Source organism: Protopterus annectens, chromosome 3.part1 (genome assembly GCF_019279795.1).
Source record: "Protopterus annectens isolate FY-2018-M chromosome 3.part1, PAN1.0, whole genome shotgun sequence".
Classification (NCBI taxonomy): domain Eukaryota; kingdom Metazoa; phylum Chordata; order Ceratodontiformes; family Protopteridae; genus Protopterus; species Protopterus annectens.
The window spans coordinates 242,654,806-242,679,193 of NC_056732.1; the positions used below are offsets into that span (position 1 = coordinate 242,654,806).

Consider the following 24,388-nt stretch of genomic DNA (forward strand, 5'->3'; position numbering starts at 1 on the left):
AAACAGGTATTTGTGACTTCTGTAGGGCCTAGGATTTCATTGGTGGATGGACTCTTGTTTTATAATATTGATTTAATAGCATTTGTGGGTCAGCTGTAGTCTGCTGAATTAAGTTTGGCATTTAAGGTCATTGGGTGGGACTGTTTTTTTCCCCCCCAGTGGCACCAGATTTGCTCCCTTTCTTTAATTTGTGCTTTCAGTTCAGTGGTTATCGAAAGGTATTCAGTATCCTTAGGCTTCTTTGTTCTAAAATCAAATAACCCTTTTGAACGAATGGGTTATAGAAGCAGGATAAGGCAGTGATAGGCTCTGGCTTGTTATATATCTAAGTTGTTGTGTACCTTTTAAACTAAGATGGAAGGGGAAATGGAAAGCGTCAGAAGCAGAAGGGGGATAGGTGTTAGAAGGTTAAAATATATACAGAACATAGCAGAAAAACAAACAAGGGTCCCTCAGACCTATAGATGGGTGGTCTTAGTGTACAGTGTGAGGAGTCTAGGTGGAAAGATAAGGAGGCTGCAGACAGCAATGGAGGAAGGGAGACTGGACATTGCTGGTGTCACACAGACAGGGACCATTGATAAGAAGGAGTAGAACATGGAAGTGTCTGGGTATAGGCTGCGTAGGCATGATGGTGAGGAGTAGCACTGCACATAAAAGAGGACACCAAACTTGACAAGGGAACAGCCAGGGTTAGAAGCTAGGTTAAGCACCCTAACAGTTAAAGTAGAGGAAGGGGAGGAGCTGGTAGATTGATAGTGTGCATCATCCGCTAACCAGACACAGCAAGAGAGGAGGATGAGAGATTGGAGGAAAGAATGAAGGAGTGGGATAAGGAAAGAAGGTGTAGTATGCATGGAGGATCTGAACCTGCCAGGCAACTTGAAGATTCCAGCCTGTAGGACAGAAAAAGAGCAGGAGTTGTATAAGATCTTGGACTGTCAAGGTTCAGCCAACTTGTTCAGGACTACACCAGAAAGGCTAGAATTCTGGATGTGGCCCCAACCATTGTGATGGTGTCATACACAACCAGGTTTGGGTGCTGTTGGCAGCAGTGATCATGCCACTTTGTGGTTTAACAGTAACGGGAAAGGTAAGAATGTAAAGACTAAAGCAATGTGTGATTTTAAGAGTGGGTTATGCTGTGCTGTGGAGGTGGTCAGGGATGAGTTAGACATTGAGAACAATTCCAAGGACTAAACAAATGATGGGAATAGAGCATGGGTAGCTTGCTTAAGGTCATGGACAAGGGTGTGAGGAAGAGTCTGAAAAAAAGAAGGGCAGCATGAGTACATAGGAGTTTGAGGCTATGAATTAGTGCATATAGCCTTAAAGAGGTGGAAAGGATGTGGTTGGCATGGTGAAGGAGGTCAGTAGAAAATCAGCAAAGAAGATAAAAGTATCAAAAGCTAAAGATGAAAGGGAGTAAGCAGAACAGATCAAGAATAGAAGCAATGGCTTTTTAGGTACATAGGGAGGGACAGGACTGGCCTGACTGAGCAATGATGGAGAGGGATTATAAAAAATTGGAAAATAGCACAATTACTGAATGAATACTTTGCATCAGTCTTTACAAAGGAATGCAAAAATAGGATACCATAAATGGGGCAGACCCCAGGACAGAGAAGGCAAAATTTCATAGGAAACTGTCTACTCTGAGAGGCTGAAGCACAAGGGCCAGATGGGCCATATCCTTGAGTCATTAGAAATCTGACTTTTGGGCCTCCTTGTGGCAATCTTCAAAAGTTCATTGGCTAATGTAAAAGTGACCAAGGACTGGAAGACATCAAATGTGGTACCTTTGTACAAGGGGTTGTGGGGGGCAGAAAAATCTGGTGAAGCCTTTTAGTTTAACAATTATATGAAATCTTGGAGAAAATCCTCTATAGGAAAGGCTGGTAGCATTTTAGAAAGAATTTCAAGGATAGGAATCTATTTTGGTTCAGTGTTAGAAAGACCTATCAAGCAAACCTGATCCTTTTTTATGTCTGGCTTAAAAGTGAAGATTCCAGAACTGCACCAGTAGATTCTAACTGGACTTTAGTGTGGCCTTTGACTATGTCCTGCAAAGGAGACTGTTAGGAAAATTGGAGGGGTAGAGGTAAGGCTAAGACAAGAACTGGATAGCTGCATGAGTGAAGATTAGAACATACAGGGCTATGGTGAGAGGGAGAATATCAAAAATAAGGAAATGACTAGTGGGGTACTAGGGGTAGGGTCTCTTCAAGGTCCAGTACTCGTGTTTGTATGAGATATTTGTTGGGGAATAGAGAACGATTTGTCTTCTTTGCTTATAGCACAAATATAGGAGCAGTATTGAAGGATCATGGGCAAGAGTTAAATGAAGTATTTGGAACAGCTGAACAGTTGGGTAGAAAGGTAGCAGTTTTGAGGGTCAGGACAAACAAATGCAAAGTACTTCACTTAAGCTACAACAGCCCTTCTCATAGGTAAATATTTCTGCTAGGTAAATACTAGGCAATCAGTCTACAGACTGTTACATGTCTAGCCAATAACCAGACCATGACCACAGGTGAGAATGAAACCCTGTGTCTTGTGCCTGTGATAGTAGCACTTTAACCATTATGTCAACCCCCAACTGCAAAGCATCAGCAGAGAGGAGTGAAACTGGTGGCAGCATACCAAGAAAGGTATCTAAGGGTGTTTGTTGATCACATTTTGCATTGGATGACTGAGAGCAAAGCAGTGGCAACAGCTAGAATGCTGGGGTGTATCCTCAGGGAAATAGATTCCTGGAGTAATGAGGTAAGTTTTCACTCTACCAGGTCTTCGTCAGACTACATTGCATATGCTTCATGCAGTTCAGATAGCTGTTTAAGGGAAAAAAAAACACATGAGGCTTCTGAAAGAGGTTAATAGAGAAGTTGCTGTAAAGATCAGTTTGATGGGTATAACCAGAAGTTAGAAGAGTTGCAGCACTTTTCACTTGAGACTAGAAGCGACATGGGGCATATGCTATTGATGCACAGGATCATATTAGGGAAATGTGAAGGGATTATTCTGAACAAGAAGGACAAATGAAGAGATGGAGGGGGCATAGGCAGCATATTGCAGTGACTAACCACTCTGTGGATATCTGGAAGTATTTTTGCACTGAGAGGGGTTTGGACCCATGGAATGGACTTCCACAGGGAATCCACAAGGGCATCCAAAAGAGCATGGGACAGGTGGAAAAAAATGGTAAGGGTAAAGGTAGGAATAGCGGGAGAGGTACAACATTAAGGCACTTAAGAAGACTAGACGAGATATGCTTATTTTATCCTCTTGCAACAAGCAAATGTAATATAATGTATAGAAGAGCAGTCAGTACTACAGTCCAGTTCAAGAGTTAGAGATAGTCCAGGCTTTCTGGGATGAATTAACCTTCATCTGTACTGGGCTGCATTTCTGGCACAAATTTTAATGCTCATTGAGTTGTTACTGGACAGTGGTTACTCACATTACTTGGAATGAGTTCTACTTAATTCATAGGATCAAAGGAGATTACTAGGCTATCAACCCAGAGGTCATTTTAAGCTTAGCCATTTCAACCCAATGTAATACCATAGAAGTACTAGTCAGTACCCAAGATTGCATTTAATGATGACTGCCTATATCCAGGAGGGTTGTGGACACTATCCCTGGTAAGAATTTATGGTGTTCCATCCACTTGTCTTGGTTCCTGTTGAACAGTGTCATAGAGGTGCTCTGTTTCATATGAATGGGATGTGGCTGTCACTGTGAGATAAATCTGTCCCTCCAGCATATCCTATTTAAGTCGCAGGCCATATTTAAGTCCCTGGAATGGGTATCCCTAGACTCATTTGATTTACAGATATGCAGTATGTTCATTAGGTTTGGGTCTTGGGTTGCTGTGTAAGGCCAGGCATAAGTCTCCCCTAAGAAGTCTGTATGATGCGGAGTATAGTGACAGTGATTTTAGTCAGTCTGTGTAAGGCACAATGCTGGAGGCCCTTGATCTTCTTTGTTAGAAACCTCTGAAGTCTCTCTAATTCCTACAGGTGCTTAGTACTGTACATACCAAATGGGACATTATACTCAGTTATGGGCTAGATTAGGGCTGAGTATAGGGTTATAACTTTTTTTCTCTTGAGGCGATGCCTTTACTAATCAAGTGAGCTACATTAAGAGCTTTACTTAGAACGGTAGACACATGGTGGACGAAGTTAAGTTCGCGGTCAACCTGTGATCCCAGGTCCCTTACCAGTTCATGGGTACTTAGGGTATTATTGTTGATCTGATAGTGTGAAGGGACATTGTTTGTGCTGAAGGGAATGATGATGCATTTCTTTGCATTCAGTTTGAGACTGTGACTAATACAGCAGTCACTGGTCTGCGTGAGCCCCTCCTCTAGTATACTAACATCATTTGGGGATTCATTGATTGCACCTAGCTTGCAGTCGTCTGCAGACTTGGTCAGCCACAACTCTTTAGTTTTGACCTGAACTTCTGAGAAGTGTATACCAAACAGCAGGGGGCCCAGTACTGACCCCTGTGGCACTCTGCTGGCAACAGGTCTGCTGGTTGATGTGGGGTCACCCACTTTGATAGTGTGTGTCTGGTTTGTGAACCATTTGGCAACCCATCTTACAGCGAAGGGGTTTCCATTCAGTTTGCTAAGTTTATTGGTAATGCCTGAATGTGGGATTGTGTCAGAAGCCTTTGCCAAGTTTGAGTTATGCTTTGTGCACAGATTTGCCCTCATCAGTGGTCCTGGTGACACATTCAAAGAAATCCACCAGCTTTAACAGGCAGGATCTGCCCTTCATGAAACTGAATTGGGTAGGATCCAAGGTTTGGAGGTCATCTGTGTCATTATTTATGAGGTCGATAATATGTTCCTTGGCCCTACAGATGAGGCTGGTCAGGCTTATGGGTCTGTAATTCTCTGGGTCTGTTGCTAGGCCACCTTTGCAGAGGGGAATAACTGTAGCTGTTCTCCATATCACAGGAACAAAGCCTGTGTAGGGTTACCATATTTGGTTATACGAAAAAGAGGACAATAGATTGTTTGTCAGGACAAAATGTCTTTCACACTAGGTGAAGACCAAAAATAAAAAAAAAGGTTTTCTTTAATGCAGAACATCGCAGTTCCACATTAAAGACAATTAGCTCTGTGTTTGGCAATTTTTGATTGGCCTGAAAACTAGACCCTCTTCTGTTAAATAACAATAGTTACGGTCTTTCAACCATAAAAATAGCTTCTGCCTTCGGCACCTCTGGCCATGCAACAAATTACAAATACAAACAACGATTCGGTGTGAAGAATAGAGAAGGTATATATAATGCATTATTTTATATGTAATATATTTAATTAACAGTACCACAAAGCAAGCAAGGAAGGACCACCACGATGGTAAAAATTGTAAAATCCAGTTTAATATCAGACAGTAAAACAGACAGATGAGCGCTTTCACGTGGAAAACCACGCTTCCTCAGATCTCAATTACAAGAATGAAGCATTAAGTTTAAATAACAATCCTAACATAATTAGCAATCAAAATAATTAACTGTTGCCACTTAACGTCAATTATTTATTCAGTAAAATCAAAACAACTTATAATATATATCTTTAATATTTAATTAACAGTTAGTTTATGTTGCAGAAATCAAGATCCTTACCTCATGCTTCTTGATTCCCCGAAAAATCTGACAAGTCTGACTGAGCTTGTGCTTTAGCCCAAGTATATTTTTCGGAAGAACTAATTGCTTTCAGTAAATTTGGCTGGGTGCAGAGGTATGCGTGAAAGTCTATGCACGACATATGCTTAAAATTATGTTGCACGAACAGAATTCCTTTTATCGATTCAACCGACAACTTGTTCCTTTCCTTTGTCCACTGGCTTTGCATCAGTGAAAATACCCGTTCAGCATTTGCGTTATGTGCCAGAATTGCAAAGAAAAACTCCGCAATCACAATCATTTCTGAGAAACCTTCCTCGTTCTTGCAACTGTTGAAGTATTTCACCCATCTTTCATGAATCAGAATCTCTTTGAAGTCTTCCTCATTACGATTAGCCTCAACAAATTTCTTCAAATTGCAAAACTGATCAAAACATTTGGAATAGTCAACACGCACGCCCTTTTCTCTGAGATATAACACAGTTTGTTCAACTTCATTCCAACTTGGAATTTCAATTAATGTCATCCATGCAAATCTACTGAACTCCTCCACTGGTTCTGTCCACATTTCCAGATACTCTAGACATGTTCTGTACATTGTGGCCACTTGTGTACAGAAAGCATCACAACAGTCTTCTAGTCCATCTTTACGCAACTTCGTTAACAGTTCTTTCACCTTAATTGACATGAACCCCTCTTGCGCACGACATGTGAGAACATTTTGAACAGATTTCAGGCAGTGTATAACCTCCAGCAACGAGTTGTTTTCACATTCAATTTCTTCATTGTGCGAATGAAATACACTTATCAGTGAATGCATGTGCCAAAGGTAAACTTCACTCATATCATTTTCAAAGAACTTTCGTATTAGAATAGGCGGATTTTTTTGAGACAAGAAAAAAGGCTTTAAAGCGGGAAACATCTGCAACAGCCTCTGAATGCCTGGAAATAATGACAACCATCTAGTTTTGCTGTGGTAAAGCAGCTGACGATATTCCACCTCAACAAATTCACAATAGTCTTTCAGTTGTTCAGTTCGAATGGTATAAATTGAAAAATAGTTGTAAATTTTGAGAAGTATCGACTCAATGTCAACATTAAGTGTGTCAGTGCCATGCTGCACGTAGTTGTTTAGTACATGTGCTGGACAGCCAACTCCAATTAATGTTCCACTCTTTTTCATCCTCTTCAAATTAGCAAAGACGTTACAGCCATCAGCTCCACGCCTGACACCGCCAAAATTAGTATTGCAGTAATCTCCCGCGAAGGCAATACATTTCTGAAATAAGGGGTGCTTGTCTAAAGTGTCCTTAATTCATCTGGAAATTGCATCTGCAGTTTCATTAGGGGTGCTGTGAACATCAACAAGTTTCGACTGTATGCCACCTTTTTTCCAGTCAAAATACTGCAAGAGTATCGGAAATAACTTCAGAGAACCATGATTGCTACCATCCGTTGCGACTCCACAGTAACGTATATGTTTAAGTGCTTTCTCCATTAAGTCGACAGAATGTGGAGCCAGGACAGAGTTGACAATTGCTTCTGTTTTAGTCCGGGCACACAAAACTCTTCGTGCAATGTCAGAGTCAGGTAATATTGTTTTCAACATGCCACAACTGCAGTCCATCGACCTATAACTGTGATAATGCTTAATGGCATGAAACAACAGAGTTCCTTCAGCCCGCTGACACGGATTCATCAATTTTCGAACCAGGTGTTACAAAAAAATTGGTGATTTTTGAGGATGAACTTTCTCCTCGAACATTTTTAACATGCTTTGGGGTACTTATGTGTGCATTCAAATCAAGTGCACCCTTATTTGCAACAGAAATGAAAGTTCCGCCACCACATGTCATGCATTCTGCTTCCCATTCATATCTGCCTGCACGAAAACACGGGTACTTGGCCTTCATTGCGTCCGTAAATCAACAACAACGTTTTGGCATTTTCATGAGCTAAACTTTGTTAAATTTCAAGTCTTCAAGCTGACTATGCGATTCACTTTCACTAATGATAACAGAAAAAAAGAAAGGGGAGACAAAGGCTCAAAAATCAGGTCAAATATTAAATAATGCTTGTGTAAACTTACAAAACATGTCATTCTAGCAATTTTCTATTAGCATAAAAGTTCTGAAGGAGATGAAGCATATAACAAGTATCTGGCATTATTTAGGGACTTCAATCCTCAAAGTTTTGCCAGAAAAGAAGAAACTTTATGAGGAACAAACCACAAATGAGAAAAAAATGGACATTCTAAGAAATTCTGTGAAGTTGAGACAATGTGCTGTGCTACACTACCTCCGAAATTAGTGACAGACAGGTACAAAAATAACCACGAATTATAACAACAATGTACTTGTGCGGCTACTGCGGCTGTATCAAATTATCCAAAACGATAATCAGATGCCAACAAAAAACTGTCAATCCACCATTTTAACTTATTATGAAAAATAGCTACATGTTATCCCACTTGGAAAAAAGTTTCTTATCCAAAAAAGACCTGCTGCCTGACAACAACTACTTTATTCATGGAAAAAACATGATCAAAGTAAAAAAAATGAAAAGCAAACAAGAAACAATCTCAAGCTTAAAGGATTACTGCACAAGTTATGGACCACAAGTGATAGATTGGCATTCTGTTTAGTTTACCCTTACAGCTAAAGCCTGCAAAGATGATTGCAAGTCTATAACAAATGTAGTGAGCTTCTGAAAATACTGTAATCCTGTCCTTTGTTACAAATAAGCTAATAAATGTTATCATGGTAAAAATTAGTTTAAGCTAAACAGTTTGCCATTTGTATTTCTTTGCATACCTCTCAACCTCTTAGAAGAAATTTGAGTGCATGAAATGCAAAGCACGTACTACCCTGTCACAAGTCTGCAATCTACCTCTGCAAAACAAGGTCAAATAGTTAATTTTTTTGACTCCTTTAATCTGTTGCACTTCCTTTCTCCACAAAAAAGCAGAACCATAATAGGAGAATAAAATGAAGTGATTTATGCAGACCAGTCACTAAATGAGTTCCTTTAGAATTTTTGGGTCTAGAAAGGTAATTTGATGGTTAGGATAATTAACTTGTGACAACAGAGAGCTTTATTTTGGAAAAGATATTGCAAAGAGGCCAGTAAGATGGACAGTGTTGACACCAGCTGATCTACATTCCACATTTAGTGCAACCTGCCACTAAGTAAAGAAATATAAATCTTATAAGTTTTGTAAAAAAAAATACATTTCTCATTGCTCTGCCCTTAAGAAAACGGCACTGACAGAATATGTACAATGATGTGTTACATCATTTAAATTAAAAGACAAAGTTTATAAATGTGTAATAACCACTTATACCCCAGTTTAACTTGCATTCATAAAATATTGTTACTGTGAAGATCACACATTCTGAAAGTAAGCAGTATTTCTGTGCATTTTTCTTAAGGTTCATACATGCAAGTTTAAGAGATGAGCATGAGGTAAGATTTCAAGGTGCACATCTCAACAGCAGATGAGGGACAATAGCACAGAAATATCCCAGTTATAACTTGCCATTTAAACACAGATGAATACTGCATGGTGTGAATTTATGTTCGGGGAATACAGCCTTCTATCAAATGGTATTAGTAAACAGAAACCCTAATTAAGATTCCAGCGCAAGGCCTGCCACATTCCTAAAAACAAAGTTAAATGCATGAATCAAATTTGGAACCCTGTAACATTACAATCTGCATGTTTACATGACTTTTGTAAGACTATGAAAATCTGGTTTAAACATTAAAAACTCTGTAGTATATTTTTGGAGGGCCTGCTAATTTTGCAATTTAAAAAAGCAACAAGTATATGGAGCAAAACTCAAGAGTATTTAGTAGAACAACTAGCATTCATTTCACTTAAATGTATGGGACAGCAATGCAGTGATTTCATTGAAAGAAAGAGATTTTTTTTTATTCCAAAAAGTGCATAATGGAGGTCTATCCAACTGCCAAACTCTTGCTTTTTCAAAAAAAATGGAGATAGACTAGCAAAACTAAGGAAGGGGAGCTACTGAGGCTTGTGAGCATGAAGCAAGGAAAAAAAAAACCACGTCTTTCGAAATACATACACACATGTTTAAAGTTACCTCCACTCCACGCTTAACTATCCATGGTCATAATCAGGGGTGCCAACTACAATAAGAAAGACATTGATTTTCTTGGCTGAATAAGCTAAGCAGAGAACAGTGTCAAGTTTTGCTGTCACTGAATTCCTTTGGCACACTGAGCTGAGCAGGGAAAAATGGGGGTGGGGGTTAAAAACATTGATTACAAAAATGGAAATGTGTAGACTCAGCGTATTAACACCACTTTATTTAGAATGTATCCTATTTCCAGTTTGATTTCATCCCACAACTCCTACCACTTTCTTGATTCAAGTTTCACAACTGAAGGTCTTCTTCACATTCCATTTCTAATGCCACCAATCTGTTCCTTCCGAAGCGCAAAACAGAGTTTTGATTTCTAACTAGGAAAGACCACACCTCTCACCAGCACCTTTCCACTCTATGACATGTTCTAAAGGGATGACAGTACTTACTGTATTCATCTACAATCGCCTTGGTCATTCTTTGCATTCTGTTACAGATTTGTACAATGTGAAAAATGATGCTAATAACTAAGTGCCACTCTGGACTTGCAGCTTTCTTTGTCACTGCTGACAGTCTCTGAAGTAATTTAATAAAGTGGTAATGTTTCTAAACTGTTCCATTAAAGAAGCAAGACATCTAAGCAATGGAAAAGTTCATTCTTCGCACTTCACGTTTATGCTTTCCCACTCATGTTTCAATGGAAAATCATCTAATGGAAGCGTTTAAGGCAGGTTATCCATACCTTTCATCTCCCTTTCCTTCCAAGACATGCTGTAAGAGAACTTGCATCCAAATGCCATGTTTATCATGCAAGTTCATAAGTATTTGTTTTTCCAGCCTCAACAATTGTTTGCCATAATGTTTTTATGTCATGTCCCTTTAAAAATCCCATACATATTTCAAATCAGCACACATTTTCATTATTATATCTCTCCAGCCGTCTACTCTCTTTCTAGAACTGGTTTATATAATTCCTCATTTACAGGTAGGCGGATAATTATTTCTTTAAAGGATCACTAATCTGTAGTTATTAATATAGTTTAAGAAATGTTTCACAACTGCAGTTTTCTTCTCTCCATTTTTTCAGCATGCCTTGGCAAAGAATGTTTCTTCTTTAACAACTTTGTCTATTTATTTTTTCTGCATAGTTTATTTAAGAGTTAATCCAAAAAGAGGTTCCTCTGATCATGTTAAGATAGTGCTACTATGTGAGCAAATTTAGAGACAGTAGTGAACATTGCTTCCCAAAGATAATTTGTGCAATGCATGTTCCTATTGTTATTTGTTGTGTTATTATTAAGATGCTCACAACCATGACATTCGACATTTTGTAAAGGGCGACATGCTTCAAATGAATTCATGCAATATTTCTACAGTTTTATGTGGAAGACTTAACTTAGGACAAGAAGTGGGCAAAAACAGTCTAACAGAGGACTATTCTTTAATGAGTCAGATTAGTATACACTAACACTAGTAACAGTATTAATGACGCTGATGATGTGTGCCTTCTTGACTTACTCATTTTAATGAAAACTTGTATCTAAAAATCTTTCTCTTTGGCTAGGCCAAAAATCCCAAAATGTACAGCTGGAAGACAGACACTGTCTGCAGGTTATTTAAAGGCAGGGGTTAATATTGGGAGGTAATAAATGTTGCAGTTATATGGAATTTCATTATTATTTTTGTGAAAGAGCCAGGATAATACAAGTGTTAGGCGTTTAGCAATCTTCTTTCAGAAAAAAAAATGATTGAATCAAAACTCCATCCATTACAATCCTGTATTATTTATGTAGAATCACTGAAAGAAAGATCAACAGACGAGGAAGTTGAAAAAAATGACTGTACTCTGTCCTACATGCTGTCTGCATATTCAAAATAACAGTTTTCTAAATGAAAGAAACAGCCTAAACCACATCTATGTCATATGTGGAATATAGACATGCTTTGGGAATTTTCCCTGTTGAAGATAGTCCTAGTAGAAAATAAAAAAGGGGGAAAACTCTCTAAACACCTCAGTATCCTGTTTCAGGAAGTGAACATTCTGACTTGCAGAAGTAGCATGGAAGAACCAGTCCTAAAGGGTATAACAGAAGCTAAGGCTAATTTAGACTAACACAAAAGGGTATCCACCTGCTGATCAGCGCAAATCTAGAAATGAATCATAGGTGAAGCACAACCACATAGAGGCCTTAGGTCCACAGGGTTATAATTACACTCACACTGCTTCTGAAAATGGGCCTAGGAAGCTGGTATGCTCCTCAGTACATCATTGCCACATATAGTATGTTTGTGGAAAACAAAACAGTGAAAAACATTATACATGTTCACACATACCTTTATTTGTGCCATCTCTCGACCGGACCTTCTTCTCTCTCACAGTGAGAGTCTCACTCTGAGTCCGACTCCAGTCGCCGATGACCTGTGTGGCTGTAGTGGGTCCTCCCTCTCAGTCGGTCCCTCCTTGACACATACTAGTCCTGCTCCCCGCGCAAACATAGTCTCGCTGCTCTTGCAAATCTCGCAAGCTCTTCTACCTTCCGCGCATGCGTGGATTTCAATTCTAAGTCGGGATTGTAAAACCCGGACAAATCGCGGAAGTTTTGAAAAAACTCCCGGACGCCTGGACAGGAGTACAAAAAGAGGACATGTCCAGGGAAAACTGGACGAATGGTAAGCCTAAGCCTGTGGTTAGGCTGTGATTGAAAAGGGTACTTAATGGTGATGCTAGTTCACATTTTAGCCTGTTTAGAAGACAGCCTGGGATGTCATCTGGTCCCATAGAGGCCATGTTCTTTGCCTTGGACAGGGCTTTGAGGACCTGTTCTTCAGATATGTAAGATGGGGAGGGTTTGTTATAAGTTAGAAGGGGATAAAGGAGTGAAATTTTCACCAAACCTATCCAGTATCAGGTGTGCTATCTCTGTGGGTCAGATTGTATAATACCATTGATCACCAGTTCTGCACATGCTTGGGTCCCACCCTTTAGGTTATGTACATAGCGGTAAAAGGCCTTATGGTTATCCTTGGCAGTACCTGCTAGGTTTCTCTCACAGGAGCTCTTGGAGGATTTGACATGTTGCCTTATTTGCCTGCTAAGGCTGAGGAGGGTGCTTTTCCATTGTTGGGTCCTTGTCTTTGTTTTCTTAGACAGCAACTTTTTAGTTTATTGTAGAGTTTGTTGAATGTGGAAGTCCACCATGGCAACTCGATTTTACTTGGGGCTCTGGCTTTGGTTCTGTCTGGTACAGCAGAGTTTATACACGTATGCAAGTGATTGTACAGGGCATTAGTGTAAGCTTCAGTGTAGTTACCACTTTCTGCTTGGGGTGGGGCTTGGAATGCATTTATACCTTCACCTAGGAGAGTTTAGTTTGCCACTGTGAAGTTTTTTAGTCTAATGTCACCCTTCGTGAGTTCTGATGTTTGTGTCAGTTCAAAGGTGACTGATTTGTGGTCAGTTTTAACTAATGAGGTTCCAGTAGTTGCAGAGGTGCAACTGTTTGACTTGTCAGTGGGGACCAGATCTAGAATGTTTGTTCCTCTTGTCAGAGTATGGACAGTTTGCTCCAGGGCATTTGAATTCACAAAGTCAAGGAACTTTTGTGCTAGTGACTTTGGGCTAGAGTAAGTTTCTCAGTTGATGGTGGGATAATTGAAATCCCCCATAACCAGTGTGTTCGGTAAAATTTGGATTGCCTTCAGTTTGGTCAAGTAGGCTTTGTGGTGTCGTGACCCATGGAAGGGGGTCTGTAATGGGTTAGGACTTAAAGGGAGGTCTTACCCGCCATAACCTGGACCTGGAGTAACTCCATGGAGTTGTCCAGTCTAACTAGATGAGAGGTGAATTTATCTTTAGTATAGATTGAAACACAGCCTCCTTTGTTTTTCACACATTCGTTTTGTGGTCAAAAGGTGTGGAAAGCATTGTAATCTTGAAGGGTTGAGGTACTGTCCAAGGTCTTAAACTAGGTTTCTGCGACTGCACAGATATATACATCTTCTAATGATAGAAGTGCTTCCAGAGAGTGCAATTTTTGGTTTAAGCTTCTAGCATTTAGCAGCATGACCCTTATTTTGTTTTGATTGGTTAATTTCACTTTGGTAATGTTGTTTTTGAGAACTTGCCTGAAAAAGGCACTATGGGAGAGGCAAGAGCCTTTGCCAGCAGCCAAAAGCCTAGGGGTGCTAGGTGCAAATCGTCTGTGGCAAAGCGGCAAGGTTTGTCGACTGTGGCTTCCCAGGCAGACAGGAACAGGATCCCCTTGGAATAACACTAAAAACTAAGCCATTTATTGAAATCAATCATTTTTTGTTTATACTGTGGCATCATTCTAGGTGAGGCTAGTATGCTGCGGAACTCTAGGGGCATACCTGCCTGGGACACATACTCAGAGAGCTCGACCATGTCTCTCTCCATTTAGTTGAGTGAGGTACATCTCTGGTCATTCACACCAACATGAACTGTGACAGAGTCATAACGGTACTTATTGCTGAGAGACCTGAGTGCATGCATGATTTAGCAAATCCTGGCACCAGATTGGCAGCTGACCGTGACTTTCTCCTTGTCCAGCCTGGTGAATTGGACATCCATGTGTCTCAGAATTGAGTCTCCAGTGACAAGAAAACTTGTGTTTTGAGTGTTACGCCTTACAGGCTTGGTGGGTGAGACATTGGTGTTGGTATGTGTCATGGGTGCTGTGGGGACTGTGTTAGCTGTAGCAGATTTGTGCTTTGCAGGTCCCTGGTGTTTCATTAAGTTTTTCGAGAGAATCTCAACGTACATGGATTTAGGTGTTCGATCCGTACTGTATGTTTGAGTAATGGAATGTGTATGAGTAGTGGTACTGTATGAATGTGTAGTTGTGGATGAGTTGACGATCTTCTTCATGTTACTATTTTGAGTGAGAGAGAGCATGGATTCAGGATTCGTGGTGTATATACATCTCTCACACTCTAAACTAGAGTGAGTTATTTGTAGAGGGTTGTCTGTGTGCATGAGGCAGTTGCTACAGTGCCTCAAGAGACCCAAGTCAGCAAGGTTGGCAGGAGAAACAAGGGTAGTCCAACTGCCCATAATGCTAGATTGAAGACTGTTGTCACTAGGGATGGCTTTTTCAGAAACGATTACGGAGGAGCTCAGTGAATGGATATTTCTGCCTGGGTTTTAAGGGAAAATTTGTTGAATTTAACTATCTAGCTTTGGCGCACAATTGTGTGGCAGTGAGCAGTGCTGTGCAATGGGCAAACGAGCAGAAACCTGCTCAGATGTAGGGCCTAAATACTAGAAGCTAAAACTGACCAATGAAGATGCTTATTCCAAGCCCTCGGCTGGCCTCCCTTTACTAGTCATGTCCCAGTCAACACATAGGCCCCTTCCAATCCAAGATGGCCTGGGAAACATGCTCGGTACAAACAAACCAGTACAACCAGTTCCAGAAGCAACAGGCCTGGATCTGGACTATACTGCAGTTACTAGCTACCCTATCTTCAGTGGGAAACATTAGAGGATGTTTAACACAGCAGAGAAATAGCAGTGAGACAGTGGAAAGAAGTTTAAAACAGCAGAAAATCAGCCAGGAGGCTCTAAAGAGTGCTTTAAGCAGTTAACAGGTCAGTTAATTAAGTACTGCTTGGCAGCAAAACTGATTTAAAACAGTGAAATAATACCAGTAAATTCTTAACAAACAGTGGAAAAAAACAAAAAGATTGCTATATAGTGAAAACAGCAATACATTTTGATTTTACAGGCAGAGTGTAACAGGCAATTGCAGTATAACAGTGTAGTTTAGTACACAGTAAATAAATACAGTATAAATCATCCGTGAGAAGTATTTATTACAAAATATCTAGCACATTTTGCTTTTTATAGGGTCTGGTCCTTTGTGTGCAAGGGAAGTTTGTGATGGATTATTCAGAGCTAGAATTCTCTGCACTTGACTTTTGATTAAACCAATTACAGTCAAGGTCTGTGCCTCAATGATAAATATTCTGGAGTTAAGTCCTGACTTCTGAGCTCTGTCTGTTTGGCGTTCACAAGTTTTTCCCATGTCTGCTTGTTTTTTCTTCTGATATATCAGATTCCTGCCTCAGAAACATAACATGCTAGTTGATTGACTACACTAATTTGTCGATATATATGCATGTATGTGTATATATGGTTTCACTTCAGTATCTCAAACTACTGAAACACTGAAGTTCTAATGGCAGAAACCAGAACGCAGAAGTTTCAGTATTTCGAAATACTGAAGCTACATTAAACAAAATAATAAAACAAATAAAACTACTGTTTCTGCAGGGGGGCAAGCCCCCCTGTAGCCCCCTCACTTACATATACTGTCCCCATGATTGCACTATGGTGGGGACATGGCAAATCTCCCATTCTGCGCTTCCGCATGTGGCGTGGAATGGGATATTTCTCTTTCCTCCACTGTAGCGCGATCTCGGAGTTGGTATATTTAAGTAGGGGGGTGGGGGGTGCAGGGGGGCTTGCCCTCCCTGCATAAATGTGTGTTTTGTTTATTTATTTATTTTTTTTAAAGACCACTGCAGTATTTTGGAATGCTGAAACTTTGGCGTTCTGGTCTTGGCCATTATGTATTTACTCCTGTAGCCAGATTTTGGCTGAAAAAGGTATGTGGGCCAACCTACTTGCCTGGTTAGTAAATGTTAAAAATAATCAAACAGTAAAAGAAAATTGCCTTTGGTGACGCTAATGTATTGTTTTTTGATTGGGTCCTCAAAGGGAGGGTATTGAAGAAAGAGAACAAATTCACAGTTTTGCTTTATAATTCTGTATGCTTTGTTTATGATTTTTGTAAGCAGCCACTTTGGATCAAATGTATTAGCTGTATTACTTTTATCTGTACAAGTGTCTTTATTACTGCAGATCTTTATAACAAAGAAAGGAATACTATCCCCAGGACATAAACCAGGCCTATTATAAAAGAACAGTAGTAGTGAGTTACAGAAATCTTTAAGCCATGATTATGTAGCTGCAGAATGGCATTAATGTCTGGCTGATGGTCTTCAGCCCAGATTCAAATAAAAAACATTTGTTGTTGATTTTGTTCTCTTTGCTTTTCTGAAAAAAAATGATTGGCTTCATTTGATCCTGGATTAGAGCATTTTTTTGTAATAAAATATGTTGTGGGGTCCATGTTACATAAGGTACTAGCTCTACAATAAAGCTGTTTCCCTGTAATCATCATACCCTGGTTGCACCAGTAAATATGGATGTATAGTAGTGAAAAAAAGGATAGATTACACCATGGAAAATTGTTGTCTGTTTTAAGAGGCATATGGATATTAAGTCAAGTCTAAAACTTGATTTTGTATGAGGGAATATTACCACTCTCAGAGGTTTGTAGTCAGAATGTAAGTGGCTATAAGGGGTTGTGATATATTGGCTGTTAAAAGTGATATTGCATGTAAATAATGCAAGGAAGCAACGATGGACATGGTAATTAAAGTAGGGTCTTAATATAGGTTCTGGGTACTTGTTAGCTTGTACAGTGAAAAAGAATATAATTAGTGCATTCTATAACTTGTGTGTGAGGATTCTTCCCTATGTCAATATTGCTGGAATTGCTTAAAAGGGAAACAAATATAGCAGATTTTGTTGAATCCACACTATTTTTAGATTGCTAATATTAGGTAATGCCATTTAGCTTTAAATATTAATTAGTGCTGAGCCAACAACTGTATAAGTAGAGGTGCCAAGGATGGGCAGAGTTTGCGGGTAGGTAGAGAAGTATACCAAGGCCCCAACCCACACTCCATCAGAAAACAATCAGTAGCTGAGCATGCATGCATTTATCTGCAGTTCATCTTTGATTTGATGCTTTATACCCAAGTTTCAAACTGGCAAAGTAAGGCTATCACTATATTGTAAAGTATTTGGCACAGAAGCCACGATAATGCTGTGCCTTGCAGTTTCTGTTTCATGGCAGCTAATGTGTACAGCAGCTAATGTCACCGGAGTGTAGACTACCAGTACAGCTGTACAAATAGCTAACCGCTCTAAACACATTATTTGAATCGCTTTCCAGTATTCCTAGATAGCAAGGATAACAGCCAAACACAATCTGGACACCAGATGTTGCTATTTAACCACTTTAGTGCATCAGTTTATTGGAACAGCACTTTGGCTGAGGGCTGTTGTTGTCCTTTTTGTTTTTATGTTGAGGGGAGAGTCTGTCAGAACACTACATAAGCAAGTAGAAAGTAATACAAGATTTTCTTAAAGAATGTCCTGTTTTCATTTCTTTTTCTTTTTGGTTTACTTAAAAGAGAATGAAACACAACAACAGCTTTAATTTAGTTACAATTATAGGCAAATATATCCACTGAAAACTTCAGATTTATATATTCATTTCCTAGTCTCTTCATTCATTGTGACCTGTCCCAAGCAGCTAAAGTATGTATCAAATTCCGAGCATGGAGAGTCATTCTTGTTAATAGCAACCTAGTTTATAAAACATACATGTGGTCAGCAAACATAATTTACGACATTGATCATAGGCGTCTGCTTTCAAAACAGCAAGTTTGTTGCCCTCGCTGAAGCAAGATAGAACAAGCAATGCCACTTTTTGAATGTTCCACTGTGAACTTAAATAGCATGCATGTCCCTGCCATGGTATATGCTGTCCTCATTATTACAGCTGAGCATGTGCATGAGTAAAGGAGAATGACAGCATGTCACATCCTTCCAAACAGGTGTGACTTGCATATTGCAGTAGCAGAAGCATGAAAAAAGCACTTTAGTGTTGTAAATATCTGTAGCCCAAGTTACAACAGAACTAGTGACTGGGGAGCCCAGTGAAAGAACTAAAGAAATACAAGCCCCTGTTTCGCCATCCCTTAGGCAGTAAAAACAAAGGACGCATTAAAAGAGTTGCTCAGTAATAAGGCATTGTACAAACTTTACACTACATGCTTCAACAAAGTATTAGTTTACGGGTGTGCACACTTATGCAACCAGCTTATTGTACGTTTTTTTTTTTTATATTTTTCCTCTAACAGATTTGTTTGTTTTTCAATTGAATTGTACAGGTTATAGGCCACATTAAATGTGGGAAAAGTTTTGAAATGATTTATTGTGGTCTCATTTTTTTAATATCACAAAAACCTGGCATTTTAACAGGGGTGTATAAACTTTTTATATCCACTGTATATTGTAAAATTAACCTCACCCTGCACTGCAGCACCAAAAGTTAGTGGGCATACAACAACACATTTTGACTACAGGTAAGCCTTTGTCTGATGTCTTGTAGCTAACAACTGTATATTTTAACTAATGTTCACTATAAACGTTTTCAGCTGCCAGTCGAGGTCTCACTGTAGTCTCATTTCTTATAATTTGTAATTTGCACTGTTTTGTAACATGTTTCTGATTGTTTCACTAGGTACTAGCAATGGGACAATGGCATGCTGGGACATGAGGTTTCAGTTACCAATCTCCAGTCATTCACATCCTGCCAGAGCTCGTATTCGGCAGCTATTGATGCACCCTCTATATCACTCCTGGGTCATTGCAGGTACTATATATACCTACTTGTTAATATGCAAGTGTTAAGTGTTGATCTCACAAGTTCAGATTCTCTGACTTGGAAAATTCCTTTCTTGTTTTTGATGTGCTTTTAGGATTAATGTGTGAGTGAAAATGTGTAGTTTAAGTTTAGTGTAAGGGTGTGTTAATGGTTCCCAAATTATTTTTGGAGACTATGACAAACATTCATTCACCTGCCATACTCCCATTCTGTGAAATTCACTGTTATATCTCTGGCTAAACTTTATCCCAGAAGCCGTTTTTAGGATATCTCTTAAGACATACTTTTCTTCAGAAATTCTTTATATTAGATTTTTTCACAAATTTTAATAACTTTACACATTTATCTGTCCAACTTCACCTTCATTATATTCCATCCCCATAGTCTGTTTTACCTCTTCCTTTCTGTCTTGATTCCTGCATTGAATGTCTTAAACCTTTCAGGGTTATCTTGCCTGTGTTTTTCAGATCCACTACATGCCTTTTCTATATGCTTTACTGTATCTAGTAATTATCCTTCTACACCTCTGGCATGATCTATGCTTCCTATCCCTTTTAGGTTACCATCATTCATTTCCATATTTATTCCACCATCGTCATTGCAGTCACTCACTCAACCTGCCTGCCTCTTACTATTTTGTCATAGTACGCATACTCTGTATTGTCCAACATGTACACATTTCTGTATTCCTCATTCTCCACACTTTCCTCTATATTTCTCTCACTACATGGCACACCCACACCATATGGCGCATCCCTGAAACCACCAGCACAACACACTTCCTGCCCCTTTTTTAATCCCACGAGGGATTAAATAACATTTGTGGAATACCCTCTTCTGTCTGCCATATACCTTTTCTGCAAATGTTAGATGTTCTTCGTGTTTCACTGTTGCAGTCATTACATTTGGGTTATCTGCTTGCAGGTAGCCCACAGTCGGCCTGATTAACAAAATCTTTGGTCCTGCGTCGGTTGCTGTCCCTTCCATGAAATCAGATCATCAGGGGTATAAAACATGCAGCCGACGCCATTACATCAGTCTTTCTTGCCGTGCGGTGCCCAAAGCAGAAGCAGTTCATAAGTGGCAGTCGGCCAACTTCTGAAATTTTCAATCTGATATTGTTAATCCTCATTCATTCCTTATGCATGGGTATCTGTTCCGACCTCGGAACCAATACGGCCATTTTCCAAGCTCGCGTCAGCTTCAAACTCTCGAGCTAAACTCTTACCCATAATCCCCCTCTCCCAGTTACCTCAGATTTCGTTTGCCGTGTTGCCATTCGGTCGTGTCAAGCTACTTCTCTTGAGCTAAGTACAGTTATTTGTTGTTTGATAGTATTTCAGGCCACTTTTCTGTCAGAAAAGTTTATATTTCATTGTCTCTTACCCTGTCGCATTTAGCATGCATAATTTCTTCAGGTTTTTCTAATCTTTTTTTTACTACTTTTACCGCGAGGTATCTCTCTTTACCATCGTTGGTAATCCTTTCCCCTTTTTTTCTCATACTTTCGGGTATTCTCTTGTACCATTGCTGGTACCTTTTCTATTAATTAATTTGCTGTCATGGCAGATAAGAAAGGTAGTCCGGGGTTTAAGCGGTGTTCTGATTGTGGACACAAACTTCCTACTTCTGATACACACTCTTTGTGTGTTTATTGTTTGGGAGCTTCCCATTTGTCTGTTGACCCACCCTGTACTATTTGTGAGAACTTTTCGAATAGAACCTTGTTGGAGAGAAAAAACAAGCTGTTACTGAAGAGACTTCTTAAATCTCCCTTTTCAGAGGCTATTTTTGGGTTGGAGGTCTCAACCCCTTCTAGAACCCATAAGAAAATCTTGGATGTTCCTATTAAGGCTAAATATTTGCCTTCGTCCCCGGCTGGGGACTCCCACTAACCAAAACCTAAAAAGGCTTAAGTTTCGGCTCCGGAGCTCACTCAGTCAGCCCCAGTACTTTCGGTGCCTAGACCTTCGGCTCCATTAGTGATCTCAGCTCCGTCTTCTCCTCAGCCTTCACTATATCAACACCAAGGGGCTCCTTGGTTCAGACTATTAGTACTGTATCGGCACCAACCATTCAGTCAGCACAGACCTTGACCGCATCGGCTCCGAGATCTTCCTCGGATCGACGCCTTTATTGTTGACTCCAGTTTTGTCGGTTCCAGCTTCGGCACCTACAACCACTTTGGCACCGATCCCTGTATCGGTTCAGACCATGACCTCGGCACCGATGACTTCTTCGGTGCAGACAACCGTAGTTCAGTCTATCTTGGCACCGTTGTCCTCAGTGTGGGCAGATGAGATGGGCACCGAGTTTGCCTTTTCTGTGGACAGGCCTGTTTCTCCCTCAGTCTCCATGAGGTCCACTAGAAGCCTTTCCGAACATGATGTGTTGTGTCTTGTGGATCAGGTGCTCTTGGCCAGAGGTATCCCACCCCTCAGGAACTATCCTTCCTTGAGAGGTGACCACCTGTTTCCAAAGACCCCTTCTTATTCTCCTCCTTCATTCCCTTTGAAGTCCATGGATATAGCACAGTCTTCTCCTTCTGCGGTCCTCTTTATGGATCTCACTAAGAAACCGCAGTTGCCTTTGTGGCAGGAAAGTTGTGCTATGACCCAGGATGTCAGTTGTGACACGCATACTTTGCTGCTCCACAGCCATCCAGGGACTCCCGGTCAGCAGGTTGAGCCACTTAGGGGAGGGGTGACACCTGTCCTAGACATGCACTCCTCTTCAGGTGGACCAGTCTTCCAACTGATGGAGAAGGCCTTCGCTGCTGTTGGCGATACTGGAATGTCTATACCTCTGCCCTACTCTGGTACACTGGTTTCACAAGTCGCACCTAGCAGACACTGGGTGCAAGGGCCTCAGGACATATTCCCACAGGAATCCCCTTTTCCACTGTCTTCTCCAGCTTCTCCCGCTGAGGAGGTCCACCGGAAAAGTTCATGCAAGAGGAAGCACATGGACTCCACAGAGGAGTCCCTCACTGAAGACACAGAATTCGATGAGGGGAAGGATGCCCTCGGTCACCCTCTGAGGTATCCTTTGGTGATATCCTCGAAATCCTGAAACAGAGAGGTGACTGGCAGTCCTCTAATCCGACCTCTGAGGAATCTGTGTTCCTGCAGGCCTTTCGAGCCCGGCCCCCTACCTCCTGGGTTACTCCACCTGCCGATTAACTCCTCCGGCTCATCGTGCAGAGTGCTTGGAAGGCTCCTGATACCGTCAAAGCTATTCCCCGGAGGCCAGATAAGATTTTGTCCCTTCCTGCTTCAGATCCCTATTGGTCCAAAGGTCTTCCTGTGGATGCTTTGGTGGTGGCAGCCGCAACAAAAAAGGATCTGCAGAAGAAGAAAGCCAGACTATCCATCCGCCTAACAAAGAGTCCCTGGCCCTGGACAGGATAAGGAAGTGCACCTTTGCTTCAGCGACCTTTACTATCAGGTCCCTGAATTATATGGCACATTTTACCAGGCTTCAAAGGGATCTGATTTCTGAGCGCTCTGAAACGTTGGCTGGTGCCATGTCTGATGAGATCCGTGACAAAGTGGCCTCTCAGCTGGCCACCATTGAATCTATATCTAACTCCTCTGTGCAACTGATATCTCACGCATCAGGAGGAGCAGCTAGAGCAGCGGGTTCAGCTGCAGTCTTGAGACGACACGCCTGGATGCGCTTGTGCAATTTCGCGGAACCCTTTAAGGCTTCCTTTCTTATCTCTCCCATTGAGGCCTCCTTGTTGTTTGGGCTCAAAGTTAAAAGCACAATGGCCAGATGTGAACAGGACGGTAAGACCCTTTCTGCCATAGGTGTCCATTATTCTTCCCCTCAATGTGGTTTCTCCCGAAACCAAAAGAGTGGGAAGATGTGGTTCAAGAAATCTCAGGGTCCTTTCCGTGACACACAGGCGGAGTTCTCCCCCAGAGGCAGAGGGGAAACTCACAGGGAAGACGCTCCTTTCGGGGCAGAGGGAGTCCATGTAACCAGGGTTCCAGGGATTCTTTCCCTGGTCAATCCTAACAGCACTCCTGAAGAGCGGCCCAACTCCTTTCCTCTGGAGGTGGTTGGGGGACGTTTCTCCTTGTACCCTTCTGCCTGGCTAACCATCACCACCGATTCTTGGATACAAAGGATTATAACCAGAGGTTACCATATCCCCTTCGATCTTTGTCCCGCCCCTTCAAAACACCTTCCCGACGTTCCACCCAGTCAAAGGGAAGAAGCAGCACTAGAGATAGTAAAGCTGCTAAGAAAGAGAGTCATCCAAATAGGCCCCTCCAGACCAGATAAGATCCGGATTCTACTCAAGACTATTTCTGGTGCCAAAGAAAACCGGGAAATGGAGACCAATTTTGGATCTCAGTGTATTGAACAAGTTTGTGAGAGTACAAAAATTCCGGATGATCACAATATGCTCTATCCTCCCACATTTGGAAAAAGATGATTGGATGTGCTCGATAGATCTTCAAGATGTGTACTACCACATAAAAGTGGGCAGGCCTTCAAGAAGATTTCTGCGCTTCCGTGCGGGAGCCAGTCACTACCAGTTCAGAGTACTGCCCTTTGGACTCCCTACAGCCCCCAGAGTGTTCACCAAGTGCATGGCAGTTGTCACAGCTCACTTGCGACTTCAAGGATTCCAGGTGTTTCCATACCTAGACGACTGGCTCATTTCCACCCCCACCAGACATCTACTGGAAAAAGCCCTGGCATACTCTCTCCTCACTACTCAAAGGCTAGGCATAACCATAAACTGGCAAAAATCCAATCTCACCCCATCTCAGTCGACAGAATTCATAGGAGTTATCTTGGACACAAAAAACTGCAGAGCTGCTATTCCAGAGCACAGAATTCTAAGGATAAAGCAACAACTAATTCCAGTCCTTTCAAGGGGAAAAATCCACGGCTCACTCGGTTCTACAGCTGTTGGGTTCCATGGCAGCCTCCATCACCATTATTCCCCTGGCCAGGTTTCACATGAGGCTTCTACAATGGCTACTGCTCACCCGATGGTATCTTTTTCAGCATCCTCTTTCAGCCATGATTCGAGTAACCCACAGGTGCAAACAGGATCTAAATTGG

The 24,388-nt window shown here is 41.0% G+C and overlaps 1 protein-coding gene across 5 annotated transcripts in view; it reads left to right on the forward strand.

The window, feature by feature from the left end:
- The window catches only part of PIK3R4 (phosphoinositide-3-kinase regulatory subunit 4), a 1,126,702-nt gene that overhangs the window by 816,876 nt on the left and 285,438 nt on the right, over positions 1–24,388 (forward strand). For all 5 annotated transcript variants that reach the window (XM_044066738.1, XM_044066737.1, XM_044066739.1 and 2 more), the window contains exon 16: positions 19,160–19,291. In XM_044066738.1, the coding sequence (XP_043922673.1) occupies positions 19,160–19,291 (132 nt within the window). The remainder of the gene's footprint in view (positions 1–19,159; positions 19,292–24,388) is intronic.